We start from the raw sequence: 15,531 nt of genomic DNA on the forward strand, positions 1-15,531 counted from the left end.
GCTCTACCACAGTGGATCCAGCCCTATGTTGGATCTGAATCTGCCACCTCCGGATTACTGTTCAAGCACTCTACAGTGGATCCAGCCCTATATGTTGGATCTGTACCTGCCACCTGCGGATTACCGTTCCGGTGCTCTACCACAGTGGATCCAGCCGTATGTTGGATCTGAACCTTCCACCTCCGGATTACCATTCTGGTGCTCTACCACAGTGGATCCAGACCTATGTTGGATCTGAATCTGCCACCTCCGGATTACCGTTCAAGCACTCTACAGTGGATCCAGCCCTATGTTGGATCTGAACCTGCCACCTGCGGATTACCGTTGCGGTGCTCTACCACAGTGGATCCAGCCCTATGTTGGATCTGAATCTGCCACCTCCGGATAACCGTTCAAGCACTCTACAATGGATCCAGAACTATGTTGGATCTGAACCTGCCACCTGCGGATAACCGCTGCGGTGCTCTACCACAGTGGATCCAGCCATATTTTGGATCTGAACCTGCCACCTGCGGATTACCGTTCCGGTGCTCTACCACAGTGGATCCAGCCCTATGTTGGATCTGAATCTACCACCTCCGGATTATTGTTCCAGCACTCTACAGTGGATCCAGCCCTATGTTGGATCTGTACCTGCCACCTCCGTATTACCGTTACAGTTCTCTACCACAGTGGATCCAGCCCTGTGTTGGCGGTTCACCATTTTTTGTAATAGTCAATGTCTTTGCTCATTATTTTTTTTATTGCACCCAGTGAGTTTCCCTTTGTTTTCAGTTTTCATTTGAAAGTTTGTAACAAAAGAAAAAATCGTCTCTGAGTGAATGCTCTTTCCCATGTCTGCATCTTGATTTAGGGCATGATTCCTGGCAGCATGGTATATATACGGGTTTAAGGCTTCTGATTAGCGCCCCTTGAATAAGGAAAGACACTGACTAAATGAGGTACCACCAAGATAGAGCTGGATAGCTCGGTCGGTACAGCCCTGGAACAGTAATCCGGAGGCTGTAGGTTCAAACCCCCCTGCAGTCAATTTCTTTGTTCAACTTTAACAAATTTAAACTATAGTAGGTAGGATTATTTGCTTTTATGTACATTTTTTTATGAGGCAGATCTCAAGTAAGGTGCAAACAACTTCACCATTTTAACAATAGTATTTAAACCGGAAAAATTTCGGCAAAATAATTCCCCCCCCCCCCCCACAGTAGTGTGGTTGGGGTCTACGAGCGAATACTTACCTGTAGAGCGAATACTACATATGCATTGTTCCCTATGCCGGCAGGCAATTTGCTAAGAGTTTTACACAATAGCGCCCTCACGTGTCCTACCCACGACGCCCTGTGACATGCGCACTACGTTAGCGTCCTCTTTTTGGCAAGCATTACCTGCGTAAGCACTCAAAGAATCGAGTATAGTGGGAAAGGAGGGAGGGGTGCTCTACAGGTAAGTATTCGCTCATAGACCCCAACCACACTACTGTGGGGGGGGGGAGTCTACATCACTCTACTTACCTGTAGAGCGAATACTACATATGCATAGACTCGCACTGAATAAGGTGGTGGGTATATGTGAATTACCGTATGTCTACAGGGGTGTAGGACATGAGGCGTGTCCAAAGGCAAACAACACCAAACAAAAAACCTAACACCCCAGACGCTCTAGGGCTTCACCTCATAAGTGGAACCCAAAAAGCTCGTGCGCAAAAGGTCAGGGGGGTGTAACCATTATGGGGATGAACACATGATAGGTACACCTCATTAGACTTAATGCCCATAGAAATATATATATATGCTCACCCGTTAGTGCTTCCATGAGGCTCGACTGGCCGCCAGCAAGACTTCTCTTCCAGCCTTGCCATCTGCCTGGAGGACATCCTTCAGGTAGCATTCGGAGAACGTGTTAGGGTTCTTCCAGCAGGCTGCCTTGACGATGTCACCTAGGGGGACACCCTTAAAAAAGGCCCACGAGGTGGACACTCCCCTGACCTTATGCGCTCGAATGGGTCCCTGGGTCGCTGGCCAGCCACCCGGTACGGAACGGATAGCTGCCACGATCCAGCGAGTGATTGTATCGCGGGACGCTGGCCCATAGGGCGGGGTCGTTGTGATAAACAATTTGTCGTGTCCCGTATGAAGTGACTTCGTACAGTTGACATACCACTTAAGTGCTCGAACTGGGCACCAAAGTTTGTCGTTTGTCTCGTTCGAAAAAGACTTGATGTCCGGGACAAAGATGTCCGGGGGCGTAAAGGTCTCCGACTGGTTCTTTGCGAGAAAACTGGCCGTAGGGATCAGGCGGACACCCCCGGTTCCCACCGGATGTGTCCTGTCTGCATCGATAACGAGTGTAGTTCACTACGTCGTCGGGACGTAGCGACAGCCAATAGAAAAACTACTTTGATGGAAAGTTGTAACAAAGTTGAGCAATTCATTGGTTCAAAGGGAGCCCTCGCCAGTGTGGATAGTACACTGAAGAGGTCCCAAGATGGGATTAATGTGCGTACTGGGGGACGAGTATTAAACATCCCCTTGATCAGTTGGCTAATTGCAGGGTTGCCGGAAACGGAAGAACCGTCCGGAAATCCCTGATGGATCGCGGCAACGGCTGATCGATAATTTTTTACCGTGGCCGTCGTGAGCCCACTGTTAAAAAGGTATAGGAGGAAGTTCCCCACTTCGCCTACAGAAGTTTTGGGGGGATGAATGGGTTGCCGTCTACACCATTTAAAGAAATGGTGTAGTTGGCTATCATACACCTTTCTGGTTGAGGCTCTATGGGACTGGGCTGCAATTGTTGCAGCTCGTCGTGAAAGGCCTGCTGAGCAGAGGGATCGCGTGACAATACCCAGCACGTCAGGTGAAGATCCCTCGGAGCCTGGTGACTGATTCCCGAGCTGGGCTGATAAAGGAGATCGGCCCTCCTCGGTAGAATTACCGGGCGGTGAACCAAGAGTCGGACGATTCGGGGAAACCACGGCTGGCGGGGCCAGAACGGGGCTATGAGGAGGATTCGACAATCCTCCTGCTCGATCTTGGTCAGCACTCGAGAAACGAGGGAGATGGGTGGGAAGGCGTAGGCCAGTAGGCCGTCCCACCGCACCGACAGCGCATCAGTCTGCCACGCGTTGGGATCTGGGCCCCAGGTGCAGTAGATCGGTAGCTGATTGTTCATTCGCGACATGCGACCGGTCAATTAGTCGGAAGATCGACTGAGCCACCTGTGGGAGCAGTGACCACTCTGTCGGGGCGATCCAGCCTCTGGAGAGAGTGTCGGCTGTGACGTTCTCTTCGCCCGGGATGTGGCATGCCGACAGTGCTATCCCGAGCTGTATGCACCAGAGGGTGAGATCCCACGTTAGTGCACACAGATTGCCTGACCGAGTGCCACCCTGGTGATTGATGTATGCCACCACTGTGGCGTTGTCGCATCGTACCAGGACTGCTTGCCCTCTGACGTCCGACTGGAAATGTTTTAGTGCGTTGGTGACTGCCAGCATTTCCAGGACGTTGATGTGGGATAATTGATGTTCGGGGCCCCATACGTCCGCGACCTGTCGCGGGTGGAGGGTAGCCCCCAGCCGTACCCTGACGCGTCGGTCGTGATAAGTACCGACGAGCGGGGCGGGCGGAAAATGCGGCCCTGCGTTACATTGGCCTCGACTAGCCTCCAACGAAGGTGGGGGACTAGCCAAGACGTAGTGGGCACCGGATGAGACATAGTGGGCACCGGATGGTCGATTGGGTGCCAGCGGGGTCTGTAGAAAGAAAGCAGGTGAAGTTGAATTGGCCTCATCCTCAACCTGCAAAAATCCACTAAGTCCACCAAACTGGCCATAAGGCCCAACAGCCTGAGCCAGGCTCGGACCGGGGCCACGACCGTCGGGAGGGAGTGGGACACGCACTGCCGAAGGTTCAGCAGGTGGTCCTCCGATGGACGGGCCAGTCCCCTGCGAAGATCGAGGGATGCACCTAGAAAGGTGGGAACCTGTGAGGGGACTGGATGGGATTTCTCGGTGTTGATGAGAAATCCCAGGTCGGAAGCAAGGTGCAACGTCAGTTGGAGCGCCGCTTCCGTCTCCCCCTGAGAACGACCCACTACTAGCCAATCGTCGAGGTACATGAATATCATGATCCCTCGTTGCCGTAGTGCCGCCCCGATCGTCTTCACGATACGGGTGAACACCCGCGGAGAAGTGGATAGCCCGAACGGGAGCACCACAAATTCGTACAGTACATTTTGTATTGGAAACGTAGGAATTTGCAGTGCTCCGGCCTGATCGGTACGTGAAAGTACGCGTCTTTCAAGTCCACACTGGCCGCCCACGCTGGCGTCATGATTGATTCGACAATGGTCCATAACGTTTCCATGCGGAAACGTTTCGGACGTATGAACTTGTTGAGGGGTTTTAAGTTCAGTATTGGACGCCACACGCCGGTCTCCTTCTTGGAGGGACAACACGAACTGCTCTCTTTAGAAGGAGGGCGTCGATCTCCCCCTCGAGGGAGCGGCGTTTTGCTGTGTCGGGCGGTACGGGCGATGTCCGAATAAGCATGTCCGACGGGGGGGGTCCTCGTAAACTCGAGTACGTAACCGCTGCTGATCGTTTCGAGGACCCACCGGTCGGAAGTCACCTGCACCCAGGACCCCACATACTCCTGAAGGCGGCCTCCCACGGGTCCCCTGGCGGGAGGCCGCCCAGAGACGTATAAGTCATTTGCGCCACGCCCCGGTGTACCAGAGAGTGGGCGCACGGAACCGCGTCCCAACTGGGGACGTTGTTGTCCGGTATGTGGTTGTGAATAACGCGGGCCAACCGTTTTATCGGCGCGCCCACGAAATCCACCACGGGCCGCTCTGACCGGGGGGGCGGCGCCGGGGAATGACAAAGGAGGGCTGTTTCTTTGTCTTGTCCGCGGTTTTCGGCTCGGCCGGTTTCTTGAGATTTATTTTCTCAGTGGCCTTGAGGCGCTCTGCTTCGGCCTCCATGGCCTTCTGAAACTTACCAGAAAATAAGTCCGGGCCTGACACTGGAAGTTTGTCGAGACGCTTACGTGCTCCAGGTGAAGGGAGGAAAAGCGCATCTAGCACATTGGCGCGGCGTGACGATGTTGCCAAGGTCGACACTCTAGCAAACTGGTTGAGAGTGGAGCATAGGCCGCGATCGAGGCAATGGAGAGCAGCCACCATCATGTCGGCTGGTATCACCGAATCTTCTTCATACCCCAGGGCCAGGTACTCTGATAGGAGAAGAAGAAAGGACGTCACACGCATACCCATGCATGCCGCCAAGTCCATTTTACGGGTGACATCCTCCAGCTTTCCACCGGTCTTGTCCGTAAAAGGAACCTTGGATGAAGCCGTCCCTCGATCAGCGGCGAGTTTGTCAATGGCCGAGTCCGGCAGGACTGGAGTTGAGAAATATTTCTCAAAATCCCCTGGGGGAAAATGATAATATGAGTCTACGCGCTTAGCGTAGGCACTCCATGTCTTTGCGTGCATTATCCCGTCGATGTGATCAACGCACACGCGGTCCAGAGGCATTGTGGGAAAAGCCCGGACCGGTTCTGCCGTCGGCCCCGATCTCTTCTTGAACGACTGACGCTCAAAAGGAGGAGGAGGTTCGGTACCAGCAGGGAGATTCAGAACCCTGATCGTATCCCGTTGAACCAAGCAGAGTTCGGTCTCAGCCACTGATAGACGTTGCATGGTGCGGGTAAGCTCGCTCTCGTCCGCCGAATTGTCAGAGTACGGGGGGCGAGTTGCCACCGGGGAATGGGAACCAGGCCCCGGGGGCGAAGCAGCGTCGTCACAGTGTCCCGGTATCGGGCCCCGCTCAGACTCTAGTGACACCGATGGGTGTAAACTAATACCGGGCGGGGACGCCGGTGCACGGCTCTCCGTGCACGGCATTGTCCGCTGGTCTGTAGTCACCCCACCACGGCCGTGATGACTGGCGGGTGGGGGCTGTAATTCTGGCGGGGACTCTGGCGCACGGCTAACCGTGTGCGGTATGTCCCTTTGGCCCGGAGTCATCCAGCTGTGACCGTAGTCTCCCTGCCGGCCTGACAACGAGGCCGCGAGGGAGTGAAAAGCCTCCAAAAAATCATCGCGTGAAATCAGGTCGCCACCCTTGTGATCGACCGGATGACCCACTAGAACTTGTCGAAGAAAGGCGGGAACAGCGGTTCTTTTTCAATTTTTTCTTTTTTGAAGAACGACTGCGAGTAGTTGCCGAGGATTGCGGGGACACGGGGATGCCTGAACAACGAATAAAATCCGATGTAGAGGCATGGCCCTCCGAGCGTAGCGTTAATGCTCTGGACGTTAACGCTCCGGGGGAATCCCAGGGATTCGGCTCTACGCTATCAATAGCCCGGGCGGCCGACAGCGCCCCCACGCCGGTATCATAGGCGGGTGCTGTACGGTCGATTAGCCGGCCATATAACAGCCCATCCCCAGGCATCGTGGTAATCACGGGGCTGGGTGGGCCTGGGTGCACTGAGCCATGGAGGAGTACTTCCTCCGGCTGCGTGTGCCCCATAGACGGGCCAGGGACAGGCACGGTGCGCCCCGTAGCGGAGCCACCTTTTGCCGTACGTCCCTTTTTGGGTACTGCCCCGGCTTCAGACAACTTCTTTGTCTTGCCGGTGCGTTTCCCCTTCAGTTGTACGGCCCCCCCGCTTGGTCAACGGGTCCGTCAGCTCCGACAGCCGGCAGTGGCTGAAGGGGCTGACTAGGGGACTGCTGCCGCGGTGACGTACCATCACCGGTGCATTCCCCCGAGAACTCGGGCTTGTCTGGTGGGATGTACGTCCCTCCATTATCGACACACCCAGTCCTCCCCAACTTCCTAGATTTACTCATTTCTACTTCACTTTCACTCAGAATACTTCACTAGAACAACTCTACAATAAACACTTTCTCTTTATTTCTTCTAAATAGCTTTCTCCAAGCAAAAGAGGTACAAATAAAATAGTGAAATTCAGGTTGATTGAATTTCCACGTTATACCTCGCCTGCGGCTAAGAGAAAAAGAGGACGCTAACGTAGTGCGCATGTCACAGGGCGTCGTGGGTAGGACACGTGAGGGCGCTATTGTGTAAAACTCTTAGCAAATTGCCTGCCGGCATAGGGAACAATGCATATGTAGTATTCGCTCTACAGGTAAGTAGAGTGATGTAGACTTCTTCATTTTGAGACAGGTTTCTGTCATTCATCGGCAGGTACATGTACTTTTCAGGGTGATTGCAAATGACCCTATGTGGCTTTGAGTAACAACAATTGGGTTTAACTCCTCTCTGTTTCCCTTTAAAATCTCCCCAAAATTCACCATTAAGCCTCTTATGGTCTAACTGTAAATAAAGGCATACTCACGCTCCAGAGACCGAGTCGAATGCATAGGGCTCTATGTGCGCAATGTCGTTATCTTGTAAGTTCCTAAAAAAAAAAAGAGAAAATCTTTAAAGGGAAATCCTATTTTAATTATTATTATTATTTTATTATTATTTTTATTACTATTTATTGTTGGTAATGAAGCCAAGGATTCCACTTAAGTGCCCTGGACACTGAAGCTCACAAGCCTGACAAAACCTGTAGAGACAAGACAATGAGAAGAAATTACATTTTTAGAGGCGAGAGGAAAAACCCACGGAGTCAGGCAGGGACTGAAAGCCCAATCCACATATTTGCCCAGGCAGGATTCGAACCTGGTCACAGCAGTGGGAGGCAAGGAAAGTACTGCTAGGCTAACCTGGAAACGACAAATTGCTTGGAATGACTTGATGGCAACCTTCCAATTGTATGGGAATAATACATGAATTGAGGTAAAGTGTCTAGCCTGAGGACACAACAATTAATCCCAGTAAGTAATGGGTGCATGTATGTCGTCAGGTTTGGGAAACTTCATATTTGGAAGACTTTGACATGTATATTGCACTATACTTACAGGGAAGATGATGTTCTCAGATTCTGGAAAGCACCCGTTTTGACTTCAATAATCTTATTACCATTCAGAGATCTAAAAAAAAAAAATTGAGAAAATAAAAAATCCTGGATTACGGAGGAACATACCGGTACAGTCAAAGTAACATGTAAAACCATTCTATGAAAACTTGGGAAAAATGGGACACTACAGATTATTAATCATTCAATGGAAAATTGCTTGAAAAAAAACAAAAACAAAGGGCTACTCACAGTGTTGACAGTGTGAGGTTGACAAAGGTGCCACCCATTGGTATTTTAGTCAGTCGGTTATTCTGCAGACCAATTGAACTGGTTGAGGTTACGTGAGCGAAGGCCCCATCCTCGATATATGCTATCTCATTACTACTAAGCTGTAGACTACTCGACAATGGACAATCCTCAAAAGTCGTGATCAAAATCCGTCCAATTTTGTTGCCTGTAAGACCACTGAAAAAGAGAAATACATGCATTATAATTCAAAGTATTCATTTTGGCAGTGGCACTGACATACAGGGTTGAGAAAAAAATATTCAGTAAAAATATTTTTTACTGAAGATTTGCTGTTAGTACTTTCAAAATCTAGGATATGAAAGCCCAGTCATTAAGATTTATTTTAGTACAAGAATCATTAAAACCACTTATGTACTTTTCAATGAAGATCGGACTAGTATCAAATACCCTGTGAAACTATTCTGCCTGCAATGGCATTGTGACGTTGCTCTACCCGTACACTTCAACACATTCAATTTGTTTGTTCTTAACAAATTTCCAATTGTAAGTTTTATAATGGTAAACCTACTTTATTTATTTTGGATGTTTTCAATCCTTTGCAAATATGCTTTTTATTTAGAGTTGCACATGAATTATTAACAGGCCACAAATAATTTGAAATTTGTACAGTTATTATTTCACAACTAAGGAGAGCAACCCTCCTATGTTAACATACATTCTGTGCCAATTTGTCATTTCAGTCAAAATCAAGCAAGTTTCTGTTTCCAACAGTTAAGAGCTCCCAGAGCTGCCAACATAAGCAGGATTGACTGGCTGCGACTGTTTATGTAACTTGATACAGCTATGCTTTGACTGTAGGTATTTGATAAGCCAGCTGTGCCCACCACTTGCCTCTTTTTGTCTGTTGACTGAATTTGACTAGTCTCTTAGTGCTTGATAAACTATGAGCTATTTGTTGGTGACTAGTCTGTGTAAAAGGCATAGCAGGGAAGAGGATTGATTTTTTGACTAACTGTGACTATTCAGAAAGAGGGGGGAGTTTAATATTCAAATTATTTCTGATAAGACTGATGGTACTCACATGCTACGGAGTGATGTGCAACCATCAAATGCCGTATCTGGTATAATATCAATCTCGTTGTAGCTAAGGCTAAGACTACTCAGGGAACTCAAGTTGGTGAAGGGGTTCTCGTGCAGGAAGTAGAACTGATTGGAATTCATATCACTGCAAAATAAAACACAGAAAGCATATTTTGCCAGTCTATATTAAGGAGATTGAACCAAATGGGCAATTCCACGGTTACTCACGTTACATTTTTGTAACGTGAGTAACCGGTTTTGTGCGTCTTGTTTATCATACATAACACATTTTTCTGGATGTCATCTTTGGTGTTTAGGTAGGTCTACCGTAGGTCTACTCTATCTACCATGGGGATAACAGTTATTAAACCTTTTCAGTAAGGTAATTACAGCCCAAGGAAACTCAAAAGTACATCAAAAATGTAACGTAAGTAACCATGGAATTGCCCAAATGAATCACTACCGTAATGTACTGTAAACAGTAAATTAATCGAGTATATAAAAAAAGCCAGCTTTCCCATGCGTTGAAATGCTTTTTTGGGGGAGAACCGAATGTAGAGCTTATATTCAGCTTTTAGCCTGATGAGCCTGTACCAGGATTTCACCTCAAGTCTAATATTTAATCCCCTTGGGCAGTTTATTACCAGTTCACAGGCCACCACCAACAGAAAACAATTATTATCACCTGACTCAATGCCTTGTTGAGTGAACTACATGCTAATAGAATTTCAATCAATATAATATCCAGTATAATATTTCTTCATGTCCAATAACCATCTACTATATATATTCTGCATCGTTGAAAACAGGAATCCTGATTTGTGAGACTGTTGATGTGTCCATATGTGATGCGATCAAGCTAAATGAGTCGTTTGTCGGGAACTTTCATTTGGAGATTCAGGCCAACTTAGGGCCACTTCATCACATCACTTCATCACATCTCTTGGTGTTCCGGCTTCCATAATTTTTTAACTAAAGATAGTACATGTACCAGCATGCGGTTTTCACAGCAGTAATGCTGAGATTAAGCTCTTTTCAAATCTGTAAAAAAAATTTGACCAGGGTCGCCAAACGACTCATTTATCTTGATCGCATCACATAGTGCACGCAGTGTGTATATGCATATGGTTGGTGGGCCATAACCACTTTATGGGGAAGTTTATCATTGTTAGGCTAATTAGATTTGCTTTGATGGGACTTTCTGTTATCCCAATAGAGTTTTTGGTTCCCATAGTATCATGCGACAACTTGTGTGTTAATTGTCCCCACAGTTATGGAACACAAATGTACATGTACCGGTACATATATGACTATGAGAGCCCAGAGGGTGAACTGGCTCCACGTGGTTGGGCAAATTGCCTGAATTGCCTTCCAATTTCAGAAGACATGTGTTGAACCCCCACCCAAAGATCACTCCATCCAATTAAATGACATTAAAATCCATCGAATTCTGTAGACGAAGAAAATGGAAGCACATTTGAACAATGACCTCTAATGACCCCGAAATGACCTTTAACCCCAGCAATCCAATGAAGAATTGTATCTTCCCACCCAGGAAAGCCTTTAGAAGTTATACTTTTTTTTCAAAAACTTGACCTACACTTTAACATACCGGTACATACGGAGACACAGTTATATGGTCACACAGGGATACAGAATTTGGGACTGGTACATGTACGTGACGCCAAAACTTCGTTTAGGCGAAACAAAAATGATGTTCGCAGCTTTTTGCATGGATGACACTTGAACACAAGGCAATAAAAAAAACGACTCTAATTAGGCAAAACCGCCAGTGTCTCCACGAAGGCAACTTTCAAGCATTTCAACTGCATAGGTTACAAATACTAAGAAGTAGTGTTTCTTTCTTTGATAGTTGACACTTTCAAATTCAGCGAACATTGAAGTTCATCACCACACAAATAGCATATTAGTGGTAAACCTTGTTGCCATTTTGCAATAGGCTGGTTTTGTGCTAAAATTATTATTGTGATTCAGTATTCAGGGGCAGGAATCAGACTTAGGGTAATCCTGCCTATAATTTGCATACATGCGAAGGGAAACCTCCTAATTTATGCATTTAGGTTTCACTGCCAGCTACCTGTTCCCGTACTCCAGGTGTGAAGTCTGAATGTAACTCACATGTTATTGATGTCATCTGGGAACGCGCCAGTCTCGACGGAGATGATACGATTGCTAGACAAACCCAGATAACTCAGCGTAGTTACGTTGGAGAATGCGCCGGCTAAAAGAAAGGTTATGTCATTGCTAGCTAAATACCTGAGAAAAAGACAAAGGAAAGAAGATTTTTCATATCAAAGCCATGTAGGATCATTTGTAATTACAACATGTACCTGGAAAAGTACCTATTGGTATAACGATAGAAACTTTGCTCAAAGTGAAGATAGGACTGGTATCAAATACCCTGCGAGATTATTACAAATGATGCCTGCTGGGCGCTTCCATGTTTGTGCACAAACCTGTGGAAAACTCAAATTTTGTACAGCTTTTGTACGGCTATTTGCATATCTGCGTTTGTATACAGGGCTCAATTTCATGGCACTGCTAACCACAGAATTTTGTGGCTTACAATCACCATTTTGCGCTAACCATGCTAGCAGACAAATTCTGTGCTAACACTGTAAGCACAGAATCCTTAGTTACGAGATGTACGCATGCGCAGACGCCAACATTCCTCGCTAACCCATGAAATATGCTTACCACAAGCACGGATTTTTTGCTACAGTAAGCAGGGATTTTTCGCTAACGGTAAGCAGAGCCAAGAAATCGGGCCCAGGTGCGTTATCGAAGCTGATACGCCAAAACAGAAACTCAAAATCAGTAACTGAAAATTGACAAAAGGTCCGAATTTCCAATTGGAAAATGAATTGGTTCCAATTGGTAAATGAATAGGTTCCAATTGGTAATTGAATAGGTTCCAATTGGTAAAAGAATAGGTTCCAATTGGTAAATGAATTGGTTCCAATTGGTAAATGAATAGGTTCCAATTGGTAAATGAATTGGTTCCAATTGGTAAATGAATAGGTTCCAATTGGTAAATGAATAGGTTGCAATTGGTAAATGAATTGGTTCGAATTGGTAAATGAATTGGCCATTTTCGGTAGGGTTCATTTTGCTCTGCGCAAACAACTCTAACGCATGCGCGTATCCACTGCAGATGATTTTTTGCCACATGCAACATTTTTTAACCGTTATGGCTTGCTTGCATAAGTTGTTCATGCACGTTGCACCTAGAGTACACTTTCAAAATTCACTCCATAAATTCATTGCGTTTTACAAACACGCACATGAATTCAAAATTTCTGCGTGCATGACGGCTTCAAAGTATCTCCATGCGTATAATGAGGAGTTAGCGTTATAGTAGTTTCATATAGCTCTATGTATATTAAAAGCACCCTACTTAAGATGCACAAAAAAGCAAATGTTCCCGTGTACCTTTCATGAAAACTTACAGAAATTGAAGACTTTTGACTCTTTCCTGGAACTGCACAGAAGGTGGAACGTACTGGAAATAGTTATTGCTCATGCGCCTGCAAGGAAAATAGTTCAATAGGACAAAAATGGGTGGATGTTTCAATTAAACTAATTTGGCTGAAGTACCAAAGTGACTTGCCACTTGACCAGAGTGACTTGAGACTTGACGAGAGTGATTTAAATCTTGCCCAGAATGGCTTGAGACTTGATCAGAGTGATTTGAGACTTGACCAGAGTGATTTAAGACTTGCCCAGAATGACTTGAGACTTGACCAGGGTGATTTAACACTTGACCAGAGTGATTTGAGACTTGACCAGAGTGATTTAAGACTTGCCCAGAATGACTTGAGACTTGACCAGGGTGATTTAACACTTGACCAGAGTGATTTGAGACTTGACCAGAATGATTTAAGACTTGACCAGAGTGATTTGAGCCTTGACCAGAGTGACTTGAGACTTCACCAGAGTGACTGAGACTTATGACCTGTGTGACTTGAGTCTGGACTAGAGTGATTTGACGCTTGACCAGAGTGATTTGAGACTTGCCCAGAGTGACTTGAGACTTGACCAGAGTGACTTGAGACTTGACCAGAGTGATTTGAGACTTGACCAGAGTGACATGAGACTTGACCAGAGTGACTTGAGCCTTGACCAGAGTGACTTGAGACTTGACCAGAGTGACTGAGACTTATGACCTGTGTGACTTGAGTCTGGACCAGAGTGACTTGACACTTGACATGAGTGATTTGAGACTTGACCAGAATGACTTGAGACTTGACCAGAGTGACTTGACACTTGAACAGAGTGATTTGAGACTTGAGCACATGAGACTTGACCCAAATGACTTCCTGCTTGATCATCAGGGTGACTCGAGACTTGAACTTCCCGAAACGATACTCACAACGTTGTTAAATAGGTAAGACATTCGAAAGCTTTCTCATCCAGTGTTCCGTCCGTCAGCAGATTGCTGTCCAGGTTCAATTCTTGCAGGACGCTCATCTTACACAACTCCTCCATGTTGATTCCCTGTATTCTGTTAGTTTGCAAGAAACTATCAGAAACAAAAAGAGAAAAAATTACAAAAACAGAACTCACTGCACGCGGGTCAACTGTGGAGGCTAGTTTTACTCTACCCCTCAAAGAGGTCAGTATTTTACTGTTCGCTCTACTCTTATACTTTAGACTATTTTACCATCTTGCAGTTCCACTTACAATTTATTGACAATAGGAAACTTAGCAAATGGCTCAGGCTATGAAAACCTGGCCTCCTTTATGGGGTCAATACTATACCTCAACTACCGGTATACATGTACTGTACTATACACTATAATACCAGGATATACTTAAACTATTTTACTGTCTCTAGTTCCATTTATTGCCTGTTGATACTAGGAAGCTTAGCAAATGGACCATGCAATGTCAGCTTGCAGTATACTGGCAAAAGCAGTCAATATTTGTATATTATAACACCCCTCCCACAGATTCTGTATCTTGATTGGCTGAGTGAGTCACATGGCATTTGCTATTTTTGCTACATGTATCTTGCTGTACACGGACAAAAGTACTATACCCATAGCAACCAAAGTACTATACCCGTAGCAACCAAAGTACTATACGCATAACAGCCAGTACAGTGTGTAAATGCATACGGGTGTGCGCTTTGCGCGTATTGTTCCCAAATGCTAGCCCTGCAGAGCTGGGTTCAACCATTTCGTGAAGACGTATAGTTTGGAAAAGTTCGAGTAAATTTTCAACTAATGTATTCAAATAAGTACATTTTAATTGTATTTAGAATAAATTAATCAGTTATCACTTAAAATCAAGCAGAATCTGCGGGAAAGGTGTTATAAAACAAATATTGACTGCTTTATCTCATGGTGTTGTAAAACTAGCCTCCCTCGGTTATCCATGAAGCAGTCTATTATATAATACTTCATGGATCACCTCAGGAGGCTAGTTTTACTACACCACTCGAAGCAGTCAATATTTGTATACTAAAAAGAAAACTGCACTGCTATACATTGTACGACTACATACTTTACACCATACTAGGACATACAGTGAAACGCCACTATAACGAACATCGTGGGATCCACAGAAAGTGTTCGTAATAACGATCGTTCGGTATAGCGATTTTGAACCACCAGTTCCCTCTTTTTACCAATAGTGAAGTCACTGAACTGGCATTTCTAACATCCCACCGCCGCATGAGCAGTCATCACGAAACTTTAGCAACAGGTGGTTTCCCCTTTTATTCCTTGGGGAAATAATAGCCATCTATCGCTCTTCAACATTCAAACCAGATGTAACCATGGGTGGTTTGATGTTCGGGGATTAAAAGTGGGCCAAACAGTGTTTAATACATGTACAACCGGTAGGTTGTTTGGTTAATCTGTTGACTTTTTTCAACAACGATGTTTGGTACATTTTGTACATTAAAACCGGGAGCCAAGGATGTTTGGTATAGCCGAATGCTCGGTATAGCGGTGTTCGGTATAGCGACGTTCCACTGTACTTAAAGCTACAGTCCATCATTTGTAATTTGTGCATTTTGTTCGTTTGAAGCAACGAAAGAGTTCAAAATCTAATGAAGGATAATGAGCAACTAACCTGATGAAGTTTCAGCTAAGCTTCAGCTGTACATTCCGAGAAAAACATCATTCTAAGATCTCAATTTCAAATCAAAAGTTACTGAATCATGTTTTGAATTGTTTTGAATTGCAGCTATACGCGACGTCGCGCACTGATCCGACGAATTACAACAACTGCG

The 15,531-nt window shown here is 46.1% G+C and overlaps 1 protein-coding gene across 2 annotated transcripts in view; it reads right to left on the reverse strand.

Moving 5' to 3' along the window:
* LOC119725831 overlaps positions 1 to 15,531 on the reverse strand; it is a 125,084-nt gene that overhangs the window by 70,545 nt on the left and 39,008 nt on the right. For both annotated transcript variants that reach the window (XM_038197419.1, XM_038197420.1), the window contains exons 16-22: positions 13,663 to 13,812; positions 12,740 to 12,817; positions 11,409 to 11,546; positions 9,271 to 9,414; positions 8,190 to 8,405; positions 7,942 to 8,013; positions 7,371 to 7,433 (exon numbers count right to left, since the gene is read on the reverse strand). In XM_038197419.1, coding sequence (XP_038053347.1) covers positions 7,371 to 7,433; positions 7,942 to 8,013; positions 8,190 to 8,405; positions 9,271 to 9,414; positions 11,409 to 11,546; positions 12,740 to 12,817; positions 13,663 to 13,812 — 861 coding nt within the window. The remainder of the gene's footprint in view (positions 1 to 7,370; positions 7,434 to 7,941; positions 8,014 to 8,189; positions 8,406 to 9,270; positions 9,415 to 11,408; positions 11,547 to 12,739; positions 12,818 to 13,662; positions 13,813 to 15,531) is intronic.

The sequence above is a fragment of the Patiria miniata genome, unplaced genomic scaffold, assembly GCF_015706575.1.
Source record: "Patiria miniata isolate m_02_andy unplaced genomic scaffold, ASM1570657v1 HiC_scaffold_19, whole genome shotgun sequence".
Classification (NCBI taxonomy): Eukaryota; Metazoa; Echinodermata; class Asteroidea; order Valvatida; family Asterinidae; genus Patiria; species Patiria miniata.